This window comes from Heloderma suspectum, chromosome 2, assembly GCF_057233095.1.
Source record: "Heloderma suspectum isolate Gila_16-S chromosome 2, 16-S_ref, whole genome shotgun sequence".
Classification (NCBI taxonomy): Eukaryota; Metazoa; Chordata; class Lepidosauria; order Squamata; family Helodermatidae; genus Heloderma; species Heloderma suspectum.
The window spans coordinates 393,766,975-393,781,935 of NC_139459.1; the positions used below are offsets into that span (position 1 = coordinate 393,766,975).

At 47.8% G+C, this 14,961-nt stretch overlaps 1 protein-coding gene and 1 long non-coding RNA gene across 2 annotated transcripts; both read right to left on the reverse strand.

Annotated features, from left to right (window-relative positions):
* Window positions 1-1,671: 1,671 nt before the first annotated feature.
* On the reverse strand, window positions 1,672-8,914 carry LOC146356467 (uncharacterized). Its single transcript, XR_014788672.1, has 3 exons — window positions 8,761-8,914; window positions 6,057-6,306; window positions 1,672-2,900 (listed from the first exon to the last, which is right to left on the reverse strand). It is a non-coding gene; the product is annotated as an uncharacterized LOC146356467 (long non-coding RNA).
* A 545-nt stretch (window positions 8,915-9,459) lies between these two features.
* Window positions 9,460-14,411, reverse strand: LOC146356468 (vomeronasal type-2 receptor 26-like). The gene is made up of 3 exons (XM_084841203.1): window positions 13,344-14,411; window positions 12,198-12,324; window positions 9,460-11,246 (listed from the first exon to the last, which is right to left on the reverse strand). Exons 1-3 carry the CDS (start codon window positions 13,527-13,529, stop codon window positions 10,336-10,338), a joined length of 1,224 nt encoding a protein of 407 aa, XP_084697329.1. The 5' UTR covers window positions 13,530-14,411; the 3' UTR covers window positions 9,460-10,335.
* Between the last annotated feature and the right edge of the window lie 550 nt (window positions 14,412-14,961).

The following is a 14,961-nucleotide window of genomic DNA, read 5'->3' on the forward strand; positions in this document are numbered from 1 at the left end:
TGCAGGGGCAATACAACTTCTTCCATCTCCACAAAATGTCTGATCTTACACATTTACATGTACTTCTGTGAAAAAAGAGCTCTCTCTTGTCATGTGACTTGTGGCTCCAAAGTTAACACACTGCCCCTGGAAAGAGTTACCTTGTGTAGCTTGAATACAACCATTACAAGTTTCTTTGAACTCATGTGTTGTAGATTTTTGCTTTCCGCTTTCCCATTTGAGAAGCAGCTTGTCCCTGTTCAGCCATCCATATGGACTGATTCCATTTCAGATGTCCCTCTTTCTCATGCCTAAAGTAGCTCATAAGAACATAAGAGGACCCATACTGAATCAGACCAAGGGTCCTGCTGGTCCAGCATTCTGCTCACAATGTGTCCAGCCAGCTACCAACAGGCAACCCAGAGGCAGGGCATGAATGCAACAGCACCTTCCCACCCATGTTCCCCAGCAGCAGGCATGCGTAAGCATCCTGCCTCTGATACTGGATGTAGCATACAGTGACCCGGAGTCATAGCCATTGATCCTTGTCCTCCATGAACATGTCCAATCCCCTTTTAAAGCCATCCAAAGTGGTGGCCATCACTACATCTTGTGGAAGTGAAAGCCATAGTTTAACTATGTGCTATGTGAACATAAGAACATAAGAAGAGCTGTGCTGGATCAGACCAAGGTGCATCTTGTCCACCATTCTCTTTTGTGGACACTACTGGTACTGGATGAGGTGCAGAAGTGATATTTCTCTTCATGTCCCCAGCCACCATTCTGAGCTTTACCATTGCTTCTACACTGCATCTACATTCTTAACATGTTAGAACACTAGCAACAAAATATGTATTTGCCAACCCCTGTGCAGAATGCAGCAATTGGCTCCTGTCGGCAGCTGCCCCTTTTCAGCATGTACCGCCTCTGCTGAGGGAGCTGCATTGGCTACCCTTTCGCTACCGGGCCAGGTTTGAGGTTTTAGTACTAGTGCACAAAGCCCTCGACAACTTGAGAGAGCGCCGTCTCCCTTCTGAACCTGCCCCATCACTGAGGTCATCAGAGGGCATGCTCCTGGTGGTTCTGCATGGACCTATGACCCAGTTGGAGTCCACCAGGAAAACGGCCTTCAGAGTGGTGGCCCCCTTCCAGTGGAATTCCCTGCCCTTGGAGGTCAGGCACGCACCAACACTGTGCTGTTTCCAGCACTTCCTGAAAACAGCACTGTCCTGGGATGCATTCCTTAATTGACCAGTCATGGTTTTTACTGGTTTTCTGTTTTTTTTAAAAATATCTATCTATCTATCTATCTATCTATCTATCTATCTACCTATCTATCATCTATCATCTATCTATCTATCTATCTATCATCTTTTTAATCTGGAGTTTTAATCTTTCTATCCTTTTATTTCTTGTGTTTTATTTCTTGTGTTCACCACTCCAAAATCTGTTCTAGATATGGAGCAGTATATAAATATTGTAAATAAATATATAAATAAATGCACATTTGCATTTTACACTCACTTAAATCAGAACACCATCATGACTACAGGAATAAAATGGAATTTGCTTCTCCTTCCCTGATGGTGTCATTGTCTCCAAAAGCTATAGATTTGTCCAGATCCCCACCACATATGATGGTTCATTCCCAGGGTATTACACCCCCTCCAACAGTTTGGTGATTTTTGTTTTGTATATAAGGTTTTATTATATTGAGTGATTTATAAATGATGATGATAATGAGAGTAACTGATGGCTCTTTGTCCTTTACAAATTTCCACGGATTATATTGATGGTGGGGGGGGGAGGCGATCCGTTCCTCCCCCCCAGAATCCTCCATGGCTAGCTGTGCTCCACGGCAGCTCTGCGGAGCAGCCGGCCAGGCCCAGCCAGGCCAGAGCCGTCCACAGCCGGATTTCCGACCGCGGAGGGCTCTGGGAAAACAAAAACAAAAACAAACCGTGTACGCAAGTGGCGGCAGCTACGGCTGCCGCCATTTGCGTTCCTTATTTTTGACCGTTTTAATCTACGTAAATATTTACGTAGACTGTGATGGCAAAAATAAAGGGGAACACAAATTGTGTAGCGGGCACTATTTGTGTCCCTTTTTGATTCACCGTTTTAGCCTACGTAAATATTTTTTAAAAAACAACAACAACAACCCAGCAAGATAGGCTACGTAAAACTTTACGTAGCCTATCATGTCATTTTTTTAAAAAAACCCAGCCATGATAGGCTACGTAAATCTTTACGTAGCCAATCACATCAGGTTGGTTTTTTTTACAAGATACAAGACTGCAAATGGCAGCAGTGGCAGCCGGTTGGAAGACCAGCCACTGCAGCCGCCGCAGCCGCCGCCGCCTGGAAGTTCTGCCCCAGGTAAGTCTCATCCCAGGGGGGATCCGAGGGGTGGTGGGGTGGTGGCAGGCCATTCCGCCACGGAGTTTGGGGGGCCGAATGCACTGGCATTCGGCCTCATCAAGATCTGTGGTGGATTTCTGTGACATCCCTATCCTTTAGCCTCAGGTTTTGATGCTCCGTGCCCCCTTCTTGGCTCCCCTGAGGAAAGTATAGTGCGGAATTACATGGAGCTGATCTCGTCCCCCCACCCAGTTCCTACTTGTAGGATTTTGTAGATGCTGCACATGGCTGAAATATGAATGGCCATGTCAGACTCAGCCCCTTCCACAATGGTCACCAAGTTGTTCCATCCTCCGCAGCTGTAGTTGGGAACACTGTTTGCTCCACCAGCAAGCAAGTCTATCATGGCATCAGAAGTTATTCTCCCATGGAAATGGGTCTCATAGTTGTTGTAGCCCAGAGTGAAGTTGGGTAAGAGCTTCAAATTCTGATTGATCTCAGAAACGGTAAGAAAGAAAGACAAGATGTGCCAGTATCTGACTTGTATCTGTTTTGGTGTACTGCAGAAAGAAAGAAAAAACAGATGGTGACATGCTGCAATCCTATAGTCTATGAACAAAGTCACATTCTTTCTTTTATTAATTGAAAACCCTTTCCAGACTTCCAATGGCTTGTTCACATGGGAGGGGACGGTCCTGCACATAGCCAGGTCCCAAGTCATTTGCCTCAAAAAGCCTCATCTGGAAGCACCCTATAGAATAGCCAAGCGGGGGTAGTGCATTACCAAGGATGACCAGGGACACCAGAAAATCGGAGTTCTCTCTAGCAAAGGGGTGCAATTAGAGGGCAGTTGGGAGAGCATAAAAATTGCTAAGAAATATTGCTTACCTAAAAATGCTGGTTAGTGGGGGCTCAGAAAAGATGTATGGGTCTTGATTGGACACATATTTTGTAGAAATGACTCCGCTAATGAGGAGGTCTCCTGGCCTGTAATAATTGTTTGCTTTCAATTGATCCTGGATCTGATTCAAGGGGCATTTTGCCTTCTGCATCTCACAGGCTGCACAGGGCAGCAACAGAAGCAAAAGTAGCAGCGGCAATATCATTTTGGGCCTTCCTGCTTGCTACAGCCCCCTTGTGACTCCTGCTCTCCCATCTAATCAGAAGAAGCCAGACAACTCTTGCAAGACAGAGGCAATACAGTGAGCTCAGATCCCAATACGGGTCCTGTTAAATGTCACACAGGGATAGTCCCACTCCCACCCTGCCTGCCTGGCTGACTGCCTCCCTCCCTGCCTTCCAGGATCTCCCCTGGAAATGGGGATCATGGCAGTGGCAGGGTAGGTAGGAGCCATGGCGCTGTCCTTTCTGCCACCACTGGCCACTGTGCACAACTCTCTTCTTCTCCCTGCCAGGCCCCAGGAAGGAGAAGGAGAGACTTTCACACAGCAACTGGTACAACAGTAGTCTATCGCTGGCAGCTGTGTGCAAGTTTCTCCTCCATGCAAATGCAAGATGAGCTGGAGGTTCAAGAATAATCTGTCAAGCCCCCAAAAGACTGGATTTCCCCCCACCGGACATCTCTAATTCAGGCAGATGATGGCAATTGGCACAGCTCTAAAGATCCTGGGCACAGGTCAGAAGATCCAGGGCCCATGCCTTAGTAGGCCATTCTGAACATCACCGACGTGCTTAGGGGTGGAAGAGGACATGGTATGACAGGAGAGCTGTTTGGCTGAACTGAAGGACCTGTCAGCCCAGACTGAACTTCAGGCCGGAGTTTCCCCAAGGCTGCACTACACTCACATGTATATAGATCCCTGCATACTGAGGATAACACATCACGCATCAGGTGAAGTGGATTCTAGGCCACAAACATGTATACCATTTAAAATGTGTTAGTCTTTCAGATGGCACAAGACTCCTGTTGACACATGGTTTAAATCTGAATAGAATTCGTCACATTAATACATGAAAAATGACAGATTAGACTCATTAATAATTAAAAAGAGGGGAAAGAGATAAAAGTTATTAATGAAAAATTCTGCTGCAGCTGAATCCAGGTCCTTTATTATGCCTTAATAGTTATGTTAAATATGTCCCTACTACACATATGTAAGAACGTCTCCCCTAGAACTTAACTGCTGCATGAATAGTAAATGCGAAACGTTGGAAGACACAATTAAGCACTTATATTAGCAATCAAATCTCACTTCTTTTCAGTTGGGTTTGACACCTAGCTAAGTATGCAAATGACTGCTTATCAGAAATCTGGCAGAAAGTATCAGAAAGTCAGGAATGACTGAAAACCACCTTGAGGAATACTTCCACAACTTCTAATATAGTCTAGACCTTTGTTGCCTGGATTTGCTATATTATAGTAGCTATGAGCGTTGTATTCTCTCCCTCATACTAGTACACAATCTCGCTGCCCCTGTCTCAGATCTCTTCCTGAGTCCTAAATTCTTCTGCTCACCAAATCAAATGTGCCCAGAGTTACTTGAATATTCATGTTTTCCTGAAATTTTGACTGCAGGGGAGGATTATTTCCCTCATGCCCTGCTTGTGGGTAGGGGTGGACGAAAGTCACTTACCTGTCGTTGAAGCTTGTTCGCAGTGGGGGGGAGGCGCTTCGCTGCTCCCCCCGCGAAGTTCAGGCTGGGGGGGAGGCTTCCCGCCTCGCCCGGCCGCGAACTCCAAAGTTTTTTTTTTTTAAAAAAAACGCCCCCATTATAGGCTACGTGATGATTAGCGTAGCCTATCACGACTAGATCTGCAAAGTCAGCCGTGATAGGCTACATTAATCGTCACGTAGCCTATCACGGGTGACTTTAAAAAAAAAAAAAAAGCACGTACGCTAATGGCGGCCCCCATAGGGAGCCGCCATTTGCGTTCCTTATTTGGTCGCTGTAGTCTACGTAAATCTTTACGTAGACTACAGCGAAAATAAGGGCAACGCAAATAGCGTTGCCCTTATTTTCGCCGTAGTCTACGTAAAGATTTACGTAGACTACAGCGACCAAATAAGGAATGGGAGTGGCGGCTCCCTATGGGGGCCGCCATTATCCGTACGCGCTTTTTTTTTTTTTTAAGTCACCCATGATAGGCTACGTGACAATTAACGTAGCCTATCACGGCTGACTTTGCAGATCTAGCCATGATAGGCTACGTTAATCGTCACGTAGCCTATCACGGGGGCGTTTTTTTTTTCTTTCATTGGAATGGCGGCGGCGGCAGCCGGTCAAAAGACCGGCTGCCGCTCCCGCCCTGCATGAACACCCGCCGAACCGCCGGCCGGACCCGCCGCCGGGAGGGACATTCGGCAAAGGTAAGTCCCATCCTGGGGGGGGGGCGGGGGGTGGGGGGGTGCAGAGAATTTCTCCCCGAAACTTGTTCGGGGGGCCGAACACGTTGGCGCTCGGCCCCCCGAAGTTTTGGGGAGAAATTCTCCGCCATCCCTACTTGTGGACACCTGGTTGTCCATGGTGAGAAAGAGGGTGTTATACTAGACTTTAGGTCTGATCTAGCAGGATGGCTTTCATGTTCTTATGCTATTGTTATCCAATTATTCTCAGTGGACCTGTTTGCTAAGGGGCAAAGCTTCTTTTAGGATTCAGAAGCAATAAACACACAAGTCGATTGAAGTTAAGGATCTTATTAAAGAGCAAGCAACATGATACAGAGAAACATACATCACTGATACTGAGCAAGATTACCTCTCCTTTCTGTTTTCAGGAACCCCAGGTGAACAGCAATGGAGAGACCTCCAGTCAAATGGCTGGCATGCAACACCTCCACAGTCCAGGTCTGCATCGACGTTCAAAGCCCCATGGGCACTTCTATACCTAAAATCTCCTTCGGATACATGCAGTTTGGGACAGCACCCTAATTAATCACACCTGTTGCGATGGTCAGATTTTCAGGTCTCACGATGTTTCTACATTCCTGTAGCACCTGGAAGATAAGCTAAAAGCAAATGGACAGTAACCAAAATAATAAATTTAGAGATCCTCCTGCATTCCAAGGTTGTACCATCCTGAGCAGACAACTCACCTTGAAAAACAAAGAGTCAAGCCAAGAGGCTTGAGGACCCATAAGGGGGCCTGGTACGTCAGGTTCTCTGGGAGATTCAGGCATGGAAGGAACAGTTTGTGCCATGTCACCCTAACTCCTCAGGATACAGTTGTCTTCCACTGCATTTCCTCTACAACAGCCTTTCTCAAATCTCTCCTCTTGTCCTATTCTTTTCTGCTCAGTTAATACACTGGTCTCAAACTTACAGTCAACACGTTCTTCATTCTTCTTTCCCCTCTTTCTAATCCACAGCAACAACCATGTTGGCAGAGAAGGAGAAAAGGCTCTTGGAAGTAGGGATGGATGAAAGTCCCTTACCTGTTCTCGAAGCTTGCTTCGCGGTGGGGGGAAGGAGCTTCGGTTCTCCCCCCGAAGTTCAGGCGAGGGGGGGGGAGGCGCCCCATCCCTCGCCGGTGAAATTCAGGCCGGGTAGAAGCGCCCCGTCTACCCGGCCGCGAAAAAAAATGTAAAAGAACCCCAACACCCCCGTGATAGGCTACGTAACGATTTACGTAGCCTATCACGGCTAGATTTTCAAAGTCAGCCGTGATAGGCTACGTAAATCATCATGTAGCCTATCACGCGTGACTTTGGAAAAAAAAAAAAAAAGCTCGTAGGCAAATGGCGGCACCCATGGGCTCCGCCATTTGCATTCCTTATTTGGGCACAGGTAGTCTACGTAAAGATTTACATAGACTACGGCGAAAATAAGGTCAATGCTGCGTTGCCCTTATTTTCACCGTAGTCTACGTAAATCTTTACGTAGACTACCCGGGCCCAAATAAGGAACACAAATGGCGGCGCCCATGGGCGCCGCCATTTGCGTATGTGCTTTTTTTTTTTTCAAAGTCAACTGTGATAGGCTACGTAAAGATTTATGTAGCCTATCACGGCTGACTTTGAAAATCTAGCCGTGTTAGACTACGTAAATCTTTACGTAGCCTATCAGGTGTTTTTTTTGTTGTTGTTACACTTTACTTGGAAATGGCGGCGGTGGCAGCTAGTCGGAATACCGGCCGCCGCCGAACCGCCGCCGGGACCCGCCACCTCAAGGGACATTCGCGCGAGGTAAGTCTCATCCTGGGGGCGGGGACGGGGGGGTGGAGACTTTCCCCACCAATTTCGGGGGGCCGAATGCATTGGCATCCGGCCACCTGGAGATTCGTGGAGAAATTCTCCGACATCCCTATCTGCTTCACTTCAAATGGGGTGAAAACCATATGAAACCAAGAGGATCTCTATCTCGGATCTCTGTTTTTGAGCCATGGCTGCACACATGGGTGGCGGATCTGTGATTTTTCTACTTCAGTCCATGGAGGAAGATGTGCTTTGTGATTGGATGGTGGTTTGGCAGATATGCTCTGCAAAAATCAAATGAAATCAAGAGATCCCTGCCAAGGGTCCGGGTTTTTGCACCATGGCTGCGTCCACGAGTGGTGGATCCATGATTTGTCTGCTTCAATCCATGGAGGCGGATGAGTTCTGTGATTGGGTGGCAGTTTTGTGGGTCTCCCCTTTAAAAATCATATGAAATCATGAGAATCCTTTTTTGATTTTATGGATCCTCATTTTACCCAGTCCCCATAGCACGGGTTTTCTTCTCAGTTCCGTTCAGCCAAAGAGTGGGAAGGGTTCTTCTGCCATGCCTGGCAGGGACTGGAGCAGTTGCTCTTGGTGGCTGCTCGGCACAGGCAGGACAGGACTGGAGCCGAGGGAGAAAAGCCATGGCACTTCCCTCTCGGCTCCTGCCCCATCCTTCCACCACCCCTGCCACCACCACAATCATTGCACACAATGAAAGCGCATCAGGGCAGCGGGAGGCTGCTCAATAATCAGGAGGGTTGCACCCCCCAATGGATCATCCAGCACCTTCTGCATCCACCCCACATTGGAGACCACTGCTCTGCCAAATAATGTTCAGACAGTCCCTCCTGCCAGAAACACCACCTCTCCCACAACAAGCAAATGGCGGTGGACTCACAGCAAAGCACACCATTTCTTTTAAAATGCTTTAATTGTTGTAATATGGTGTTTTCTTCTTTTAACTTTCTTGTTCACCACTCTGAAATCTTTTGTTGTGGGGTAGTATATCAATATTGTAAATAAATAAATAAATAAATAAATAAGCAAGCAAGCAAGCCACAAACAGGATGTGACAAGAATAGCACCCATCCCCCCTCCTGCCCATCTCATTTTCCCAAACAGGTGGTATAGAGAGACAGAATGCCTCTGATCCTGCAGGTAGGATATAGCCATCATGACTATTAGCCTTGGCTGCCTTGAATTTGTCTAATCCCCTTGAATGCCAACCCAGTCAGTGGCTAGGGGTGGACGAAAGTCACTTACCTTTTCTCGCAGCTTGTTCGCGGTGGGGGGGAGCGCTTCGCTGCTCCCCCCGTGAAGTTCAGGCCGGGGGGGGAGGCTTCCCGCCTCGCCCGGCCGAAATTCAGGCCGGGGGGGAGGCTTCCTGCCTCGCCTGGCCGAAATTCAGGCCGGGGAGGAGGCTTGCCGCCTCGCCCGGCCACAAACACGAAAGTAAAAAAAAAAGTCCTCTGATAGGCTACGTGACGATTCACGTAGCCTATCACGGCTAGATCTGCAAAGTCAGCCGTGATAGGCTACGTGAATCGTCACGTAGCCTATCACGGGTGACTTTAAAAAAAAAAAGCGCGTATGCGAATGGCGGCCCCCATAGGGAGCCGCCATTAGCGTTCCTTATTTAGTCGCTGTAGTCTACGTAAATGTTTACGTAGACTACGGCGAAAATAAGGGCAACGCAAATAGCGTTGCCCTTATTTTCGCTGCAGTCTACGTAAACATTTACGTAGACTACAACCAACAAATAAGGAACGGGAATGGCGGCTCCCTATGGGGGCCGCCATTATCCGTACACACTTTTTCTTTTTCTTTTTTAAAGTCACCCGTGATAGGCTACGTGACGATTCACGTAGCCTATCACGGCTGACTTTGCAAATCTAGCCGTGATAGGCTACGTGAATTGTCAGGTAGCCGATCAGGTGGACGTTGTTTTTTTTTTCTTTTATTGCAATGGCGGCGGCGGCAGCCGGTCGAAAGACTGGCTGCCGCTCCCGACCTGCTCGAACACCCGACGAACCACCAGCCGGACCCGCCGCCGGGAGGGACATTCAGGGAAGGTAAGTCCCGTCCTGGGGGGGGGGCGGGGGTTGGGGGGGTGGAAGATTTCTCCCCGAAACTTGTTCGGGGGCCCGAACACGTTGGCGCTCGGCCCCCCGAAGTTTTGGGGAGAAATTCTCCGCCATCCCTATCAGTGGCCATCACTACATCCTTTGGTGCCATATTCTAGAGTTAAACTATGTGATGTGTCAATTCTAGAATGAAACTAGATCATCCATGCGGTCCCTCATAATAGCCAAATCCCTGCTCAGAGCCGACTTCCTTGGACTATTCACTACCACTCAGCCTCACCAGCCTCATAAGATTGTTGTGAGCATAAACTTGGATATCAGCCTTCACCCTTCTCAGCAACTGATCTGCTAGGCCATTTAGGCTGGAGTTCCCATGGCTCCTTTGTAGTCCCCATGGCTTCTTTGTCTAGATAGCAGCCTGAACGGAAGGATGGACAGCCAGAGAAGGAAAATTTGTATCTTATGGATGTGGGAACCTTGTCTCTTCAGTACACAGCAACACCCATGAGTTAAAGAGTAAAGATTATCATTGTCAGTTTGATTACCGGATTAGTCTGCCTTTATTTAATGAGTAAAATTATGTGTGCAATGCAAGCAGATGCTTGTCTGGATGATCACAAAGGAGGAGAAACCTAATCTAAGTGTAACATCGAGATTTTTATTTTGTAGACCTAGCACATTTCAGGAGATAGAGATGCTCCAGGGATCTGCAAGATCTTAATGGCCTAATACAATGAATCGCTACCACTTAGGATCAGATGCCATCTTCTGTTTTCATTATTAGATGCTTCTTTGTATTCAGATCAGGCCTCAGTAGAATAATGTAGCACCTGGGAATGAAGATGCAGCCCAGCAAGCCAGCACTGGAGGCCAAGATAGAGAAGACCTGCACGGCAACTGCATATTTCCCCTTGGTGCTCAGGTAGGTGGGCACAAAGGACACCCACACACTGCAAAAGACCAGCATGCTGAAGGTGATCAGCTTGGCTTCATTGAAGGCCCCAGGCAGCTTCCTGGCTAGGAAAGCCACCATGAAGCAGATGGCAGCCAGGAAGCCCATGTAGCCAAGGGAAACATAAAACATGAGAACAGATCCTTCATTGCATTGCAGGGTGATTTGTCCAGGCTGGGAGTGCATGTCAGAGTCAGGGAAGGGTGGAGAGACACCCAGCCAGATGGAGCAGATGACAAGTTGGACACTGGAACAAGAAATGACAATGGAGTTGGTCAACCTCTTCCCTAGCCATTTTCTCACTCTGTTCCCTGGCTTTGTGGCCAGGAAGGCCAGCACCACAGTGATCGTTTTGGCCAGCACAGATGAGACAGCGACCGAGAAGATTATACTGAAGGCTGTTTGGCGCAGAAGGCAATCCGCTTTCCTTGGCCGGCCAATGAACAGGAAGGAGGACAAAAAGGAAAGCAGGAGGGAGACCAGGAGAATGTAGGAGAGGTCCCGGTTGTTGGCTTTGACTATTGGAGTGTCTAGAAATTTAATGAAGAGTCCGAACACAAAGGCTGTGGTTAATGTCAAGAATAGGGCAAAGGAAACCAAGGTGATCCCCAAAGGTTCTGTAAAGGACAGAAAGGTTATATTCTTGGGGACACATTGATCCCGGTCTATGTTTGGCTGCTGATGTCCTGGACACTTCTTGCAATGATCTGCATCTGAAAAGAAGGAGAGTGACTTCAGTTTCACTGACATGTATTTGACATTTCACTGAAACATGTCAAATGTTTCAATTTGGGAGAAGAAATGGGGATGTGGAAGTGGTCAGGAAACAATCATGGTTTGGATCCAGGATCCCACGTCCATGAAAGAAGGGACCTTCTATCAGAGGAAGAGCTCTGCTTCCAGAAGTGACTCCACCCGAGTTTTGAGGAAAATCCCCCCCAGCTCACCTCATTCAGCAGGGTCTCCTGACTCACTGACCGGGCTTGCATGATCACTCACAAGGACCTTCCTCTTAAGCCCGATCACAGCTCCATGTGTATTGTCACAGTAAGGATGCTTCAGTTTATGTCTGCATTGAAGCCATGGTGGGCTGAAGTGCATGTCACCCACCTGTTCTGAATATTCAAGCCACAGCAAAAGGGGGGCTGACATGCACCGTTACCCCCACACCTTATATAGAGAAGCAACCTGAAACATCCTTCATGTTTTTTAATACACCGAAAGCTGTGTGCTGGGCTGAAGAGGAGGGGTCCTTGTGAGGGGAATTCAGAGGGCCACGCCAATAGCCAGAGAAGGATGCATTGAGTCCCCCCACCCTGCACTGTATCCCAGAAATTGCCTTCCAAGGTCAAGATTCAAGAGCATCAAGATTCAAGAGCATGGATAACACCAGGATTGAAACCAGAATCGCTCGGATGTGCTAGAACGACTGGGCAAAGAAAAGACATCTTCACCTGGGTCCGTAATAACACCACAGCCACAGCGGGGGGGGGGGCATTCCTTTAGTGGGGTGCCACAATCAAAAAGGCCCTCTTTCCAGTCACTGCAAACCTAATTTCTGATGGTGGGGGCATCCAGAAGAGAGCCTCCAATTAAAAACACAGTGACCAGGCAGACTCCAATATTGACTTCCAATATTGGTCCTTTCCTCTTAAGTCACCCACCTTCCTGCGTGGAGATTGTCCCTTCTGCACATGGAGCGCAAGCATAGCAGCAAGGCGGCTTTCCTTCCTGAATCTCCTTGGCGTATCCAGGGGGACAGCTCTCGACGCACCTGGAACGAGGCACGGTCTGGCAACAAAGAGAAGGAGCATCAAGGCAAACTTGTGAGATATATTTGTTTCTGTGGACACGGTGTTTGGGAAGGAACCAGTGGGATCCAATCCCAGTGACTCCAGGCCCTTCTTTCTAGGAAGCACTTCTGATGCCCACTGAAAATAACATTCAAAGATGTTGTGTTCAGGCTGGAAAGCCGGCCAAGAAGGGGAGGGACAATGAGCTTTTCTTGGCAGGCCACTCTGGAATCTAAGAGACACAACAGGAAACACTCTCCCTTTTCTCATGGACCAGCAACCCCCTGTCCCACGAATGGAAGGGCAAACAGGCAAAACAGTCTGCTTGCACTCCTGTTCTGCCTTTCCCTTCCTATAGCCTTTGATGCTGCCACCAAGTGGCAATTGTTATAGCTCTGGGTGTCTCCCCCAAACCAGCCTTGAACCTCTCTGGGTCTCAGGTATCTGCTTTAGGAAGTGTGGAGTTTGGCTATGTGATGTTGGGTTGGTAACCCCGCCCCCCTGAAAAAGAATCCAGAACATTTCCCATGACCAAGTTGAAGGTTTACTCAAGAAAAAGGTCAATGTAATAGGGCTGATCAAGCTGCCACTCACATGGCCATTTCTGTGGGCCTTGCAATATCCCTTTGCCACTGTGATTGCTGCCAAAGGCTCTGTTGAACTTTATAGTCCCCTTGCGTCACGAGCAAACTTCTTGACCTCGACATTCAAACTATACTTTTGACCTCTAAATTAGTATTATGGGAGAGGGAAGAAAACAACTCCCTATCCATATAGGTGTTTATTCAATGGTAAGTCCCACAATACTCAGTAGGACCTCCTCCCAGCAAGCATGCATAAGATTGCAGCCAAAGTCCCAGATGACTGTGGGGTGTTGGACTCGATGGACTTATAGTCCCCTTCCAACCCAACTATTCTATGATGATTCTATGGATCCATGAATTATTCAACAAATTAATAGAGGGAACACTTAACAGATGTCACAGGCAATATAGTGAAAGAAATCATTTCCTCTACCTCATTAAACTGTGTGGGCCACACAATGGCTTCTGGGCTAATGGTGAGCTTTATGTCCTGTGTTGCCTGTCCCTCTGTACTCCCAATTGTCACTCTACGATAAGATGTATTGGGGAAAAATATCCAATTCCTGATATCATAGTTGACTGTCCGCTCCCCATCCTCAGACAGATACAGTCCGCCCATCGAAGAGTTAGAAAACTGGACTTCTCTTAGGAAAGAGTGAAGCTAGAATGACAGAGAAAACAACCGGCATTGGGAATACATGAAAGCACGATGGATATCTCAGCCCAGCTCACTTCACACTTGAATCTCCCATGAATTGAGTCTGTTGCACATCTGGGGTCAGTGGGTGACTATTGTGTGTGTATGTGTGTGTTTGCTGTCACAACTGAGATACATTCTGGAGTCCTCTGTTTCTGCTCCAGCATTTCAGAATGACCAGATGCAGAGTCATCATTCCTTCTAATACAAACATGAGTTTCCTCATGCTTGTGCTGAGGTAGCCAAGACAGCAGCACGTACACACAAGGGGGAGGTATCAGTACATTCCTACTCTCCCAAGGTATTGTCAATACACCTGCAGAAAAATACCCTAAAGGGTGGGAAGTGCTTAGAAGGCCCCATAATACCTCAGTTTAAGGGGGATTCAGTGAGTGACTTTGGAGCAATCTGACAACTGCGTTGGAGGGGTGAGTAGAACAGGGTGGCTGGAAAGGGAGGAGGAGACACATGGAGATTAAGGAGGGGCAGAGAGAACCATCTCATTATGTGGATAGGTCATTTCCTGGTTCACACTGAAAAGTTGTTTTTAAATGTCCCCAGAGGCAGTGGTGAGAGCTGTCCACAGAAATCAAGGGAGAAATCCAAGGTTTCTATGCAGCCTGGATTGGGAACCAGTGTGTCCACTCCACCTCCCCCAATCCAAAAATTTAGGAACAAAGAGATGGGTTGCTGCTATTCTTCTTTTGTGAGATTTCTTTTTTTAACCCATCGGGTGGGTGTAGTTCCTTCTGCTGCTGTGAGACTGTTGCAGGTGGGGAAGATCCAATAGATCCAATTGCAGTTCTGTGAAATTGATAAAGATCAATCAGATTGGTGTCACTGGGTATTTTTCAGCCCTACTTGCAGAATTATTTACATAAGTTCGGGGAGCTGAAAAAAATTCAGCGGAATCTGGGGCATGCAGACAGTAGAACAAGGCAGCCCTCGGCACTGCGGAATCCTTGCATACCAGAACTGCTTTGCGTGGATTCTGCAGGGATGGAACGGGTCGACTCCTGCCCCCCCCGGTGGATTCCCCACTGGAATGGACGGTGGGGAATCCGTACATCCCTAGTTCAGACTGATGCTCCTCCAATGCCCTGAATGGTCCATTCCATAGAACAATTGGGCAGGGCTAAAAATACCACTCCTATCGATCTGACCAAGGGGATTGGCAAGTGCCCTTGGATGAAGATGCTGCTCTGCTTTTGTTTCTCATTAGGTGTTGTTTCAATTTACAGTCCTTCCTCTGGGGCTGAGGAATGAGTCTGAGATCTTCCAGACACTCCTTAACGGACTGCTAAATGAGCCAGAGGAATCTGCCTGTGTGAATTTGTTAAGAGTTCTAACCACA

Coding starts and splice junctions, on each gene's coding strand:
- LOC146356468 (XM_084841203.1), bottom strand. CDS start 13,529: ATGGGCGGACTGTATCTGTCTGAGGATGGGGAGCGGACAGTCAACTAT. Junction 12,325..13,343: donor GGCCCACACAGTTTAATGAG/GTAGAGGAAATG, acceptor CTTTGTTGCCAG/ACCGTGCCTCGTTCCAGGTG. Junction 11,247..12,197: donor GACAATCTCCACGCAGGAAG/GTGGGTGACTTA, acceptor CCTTCTTTTCAG/ATGCAGATCATTGCAAGAAG.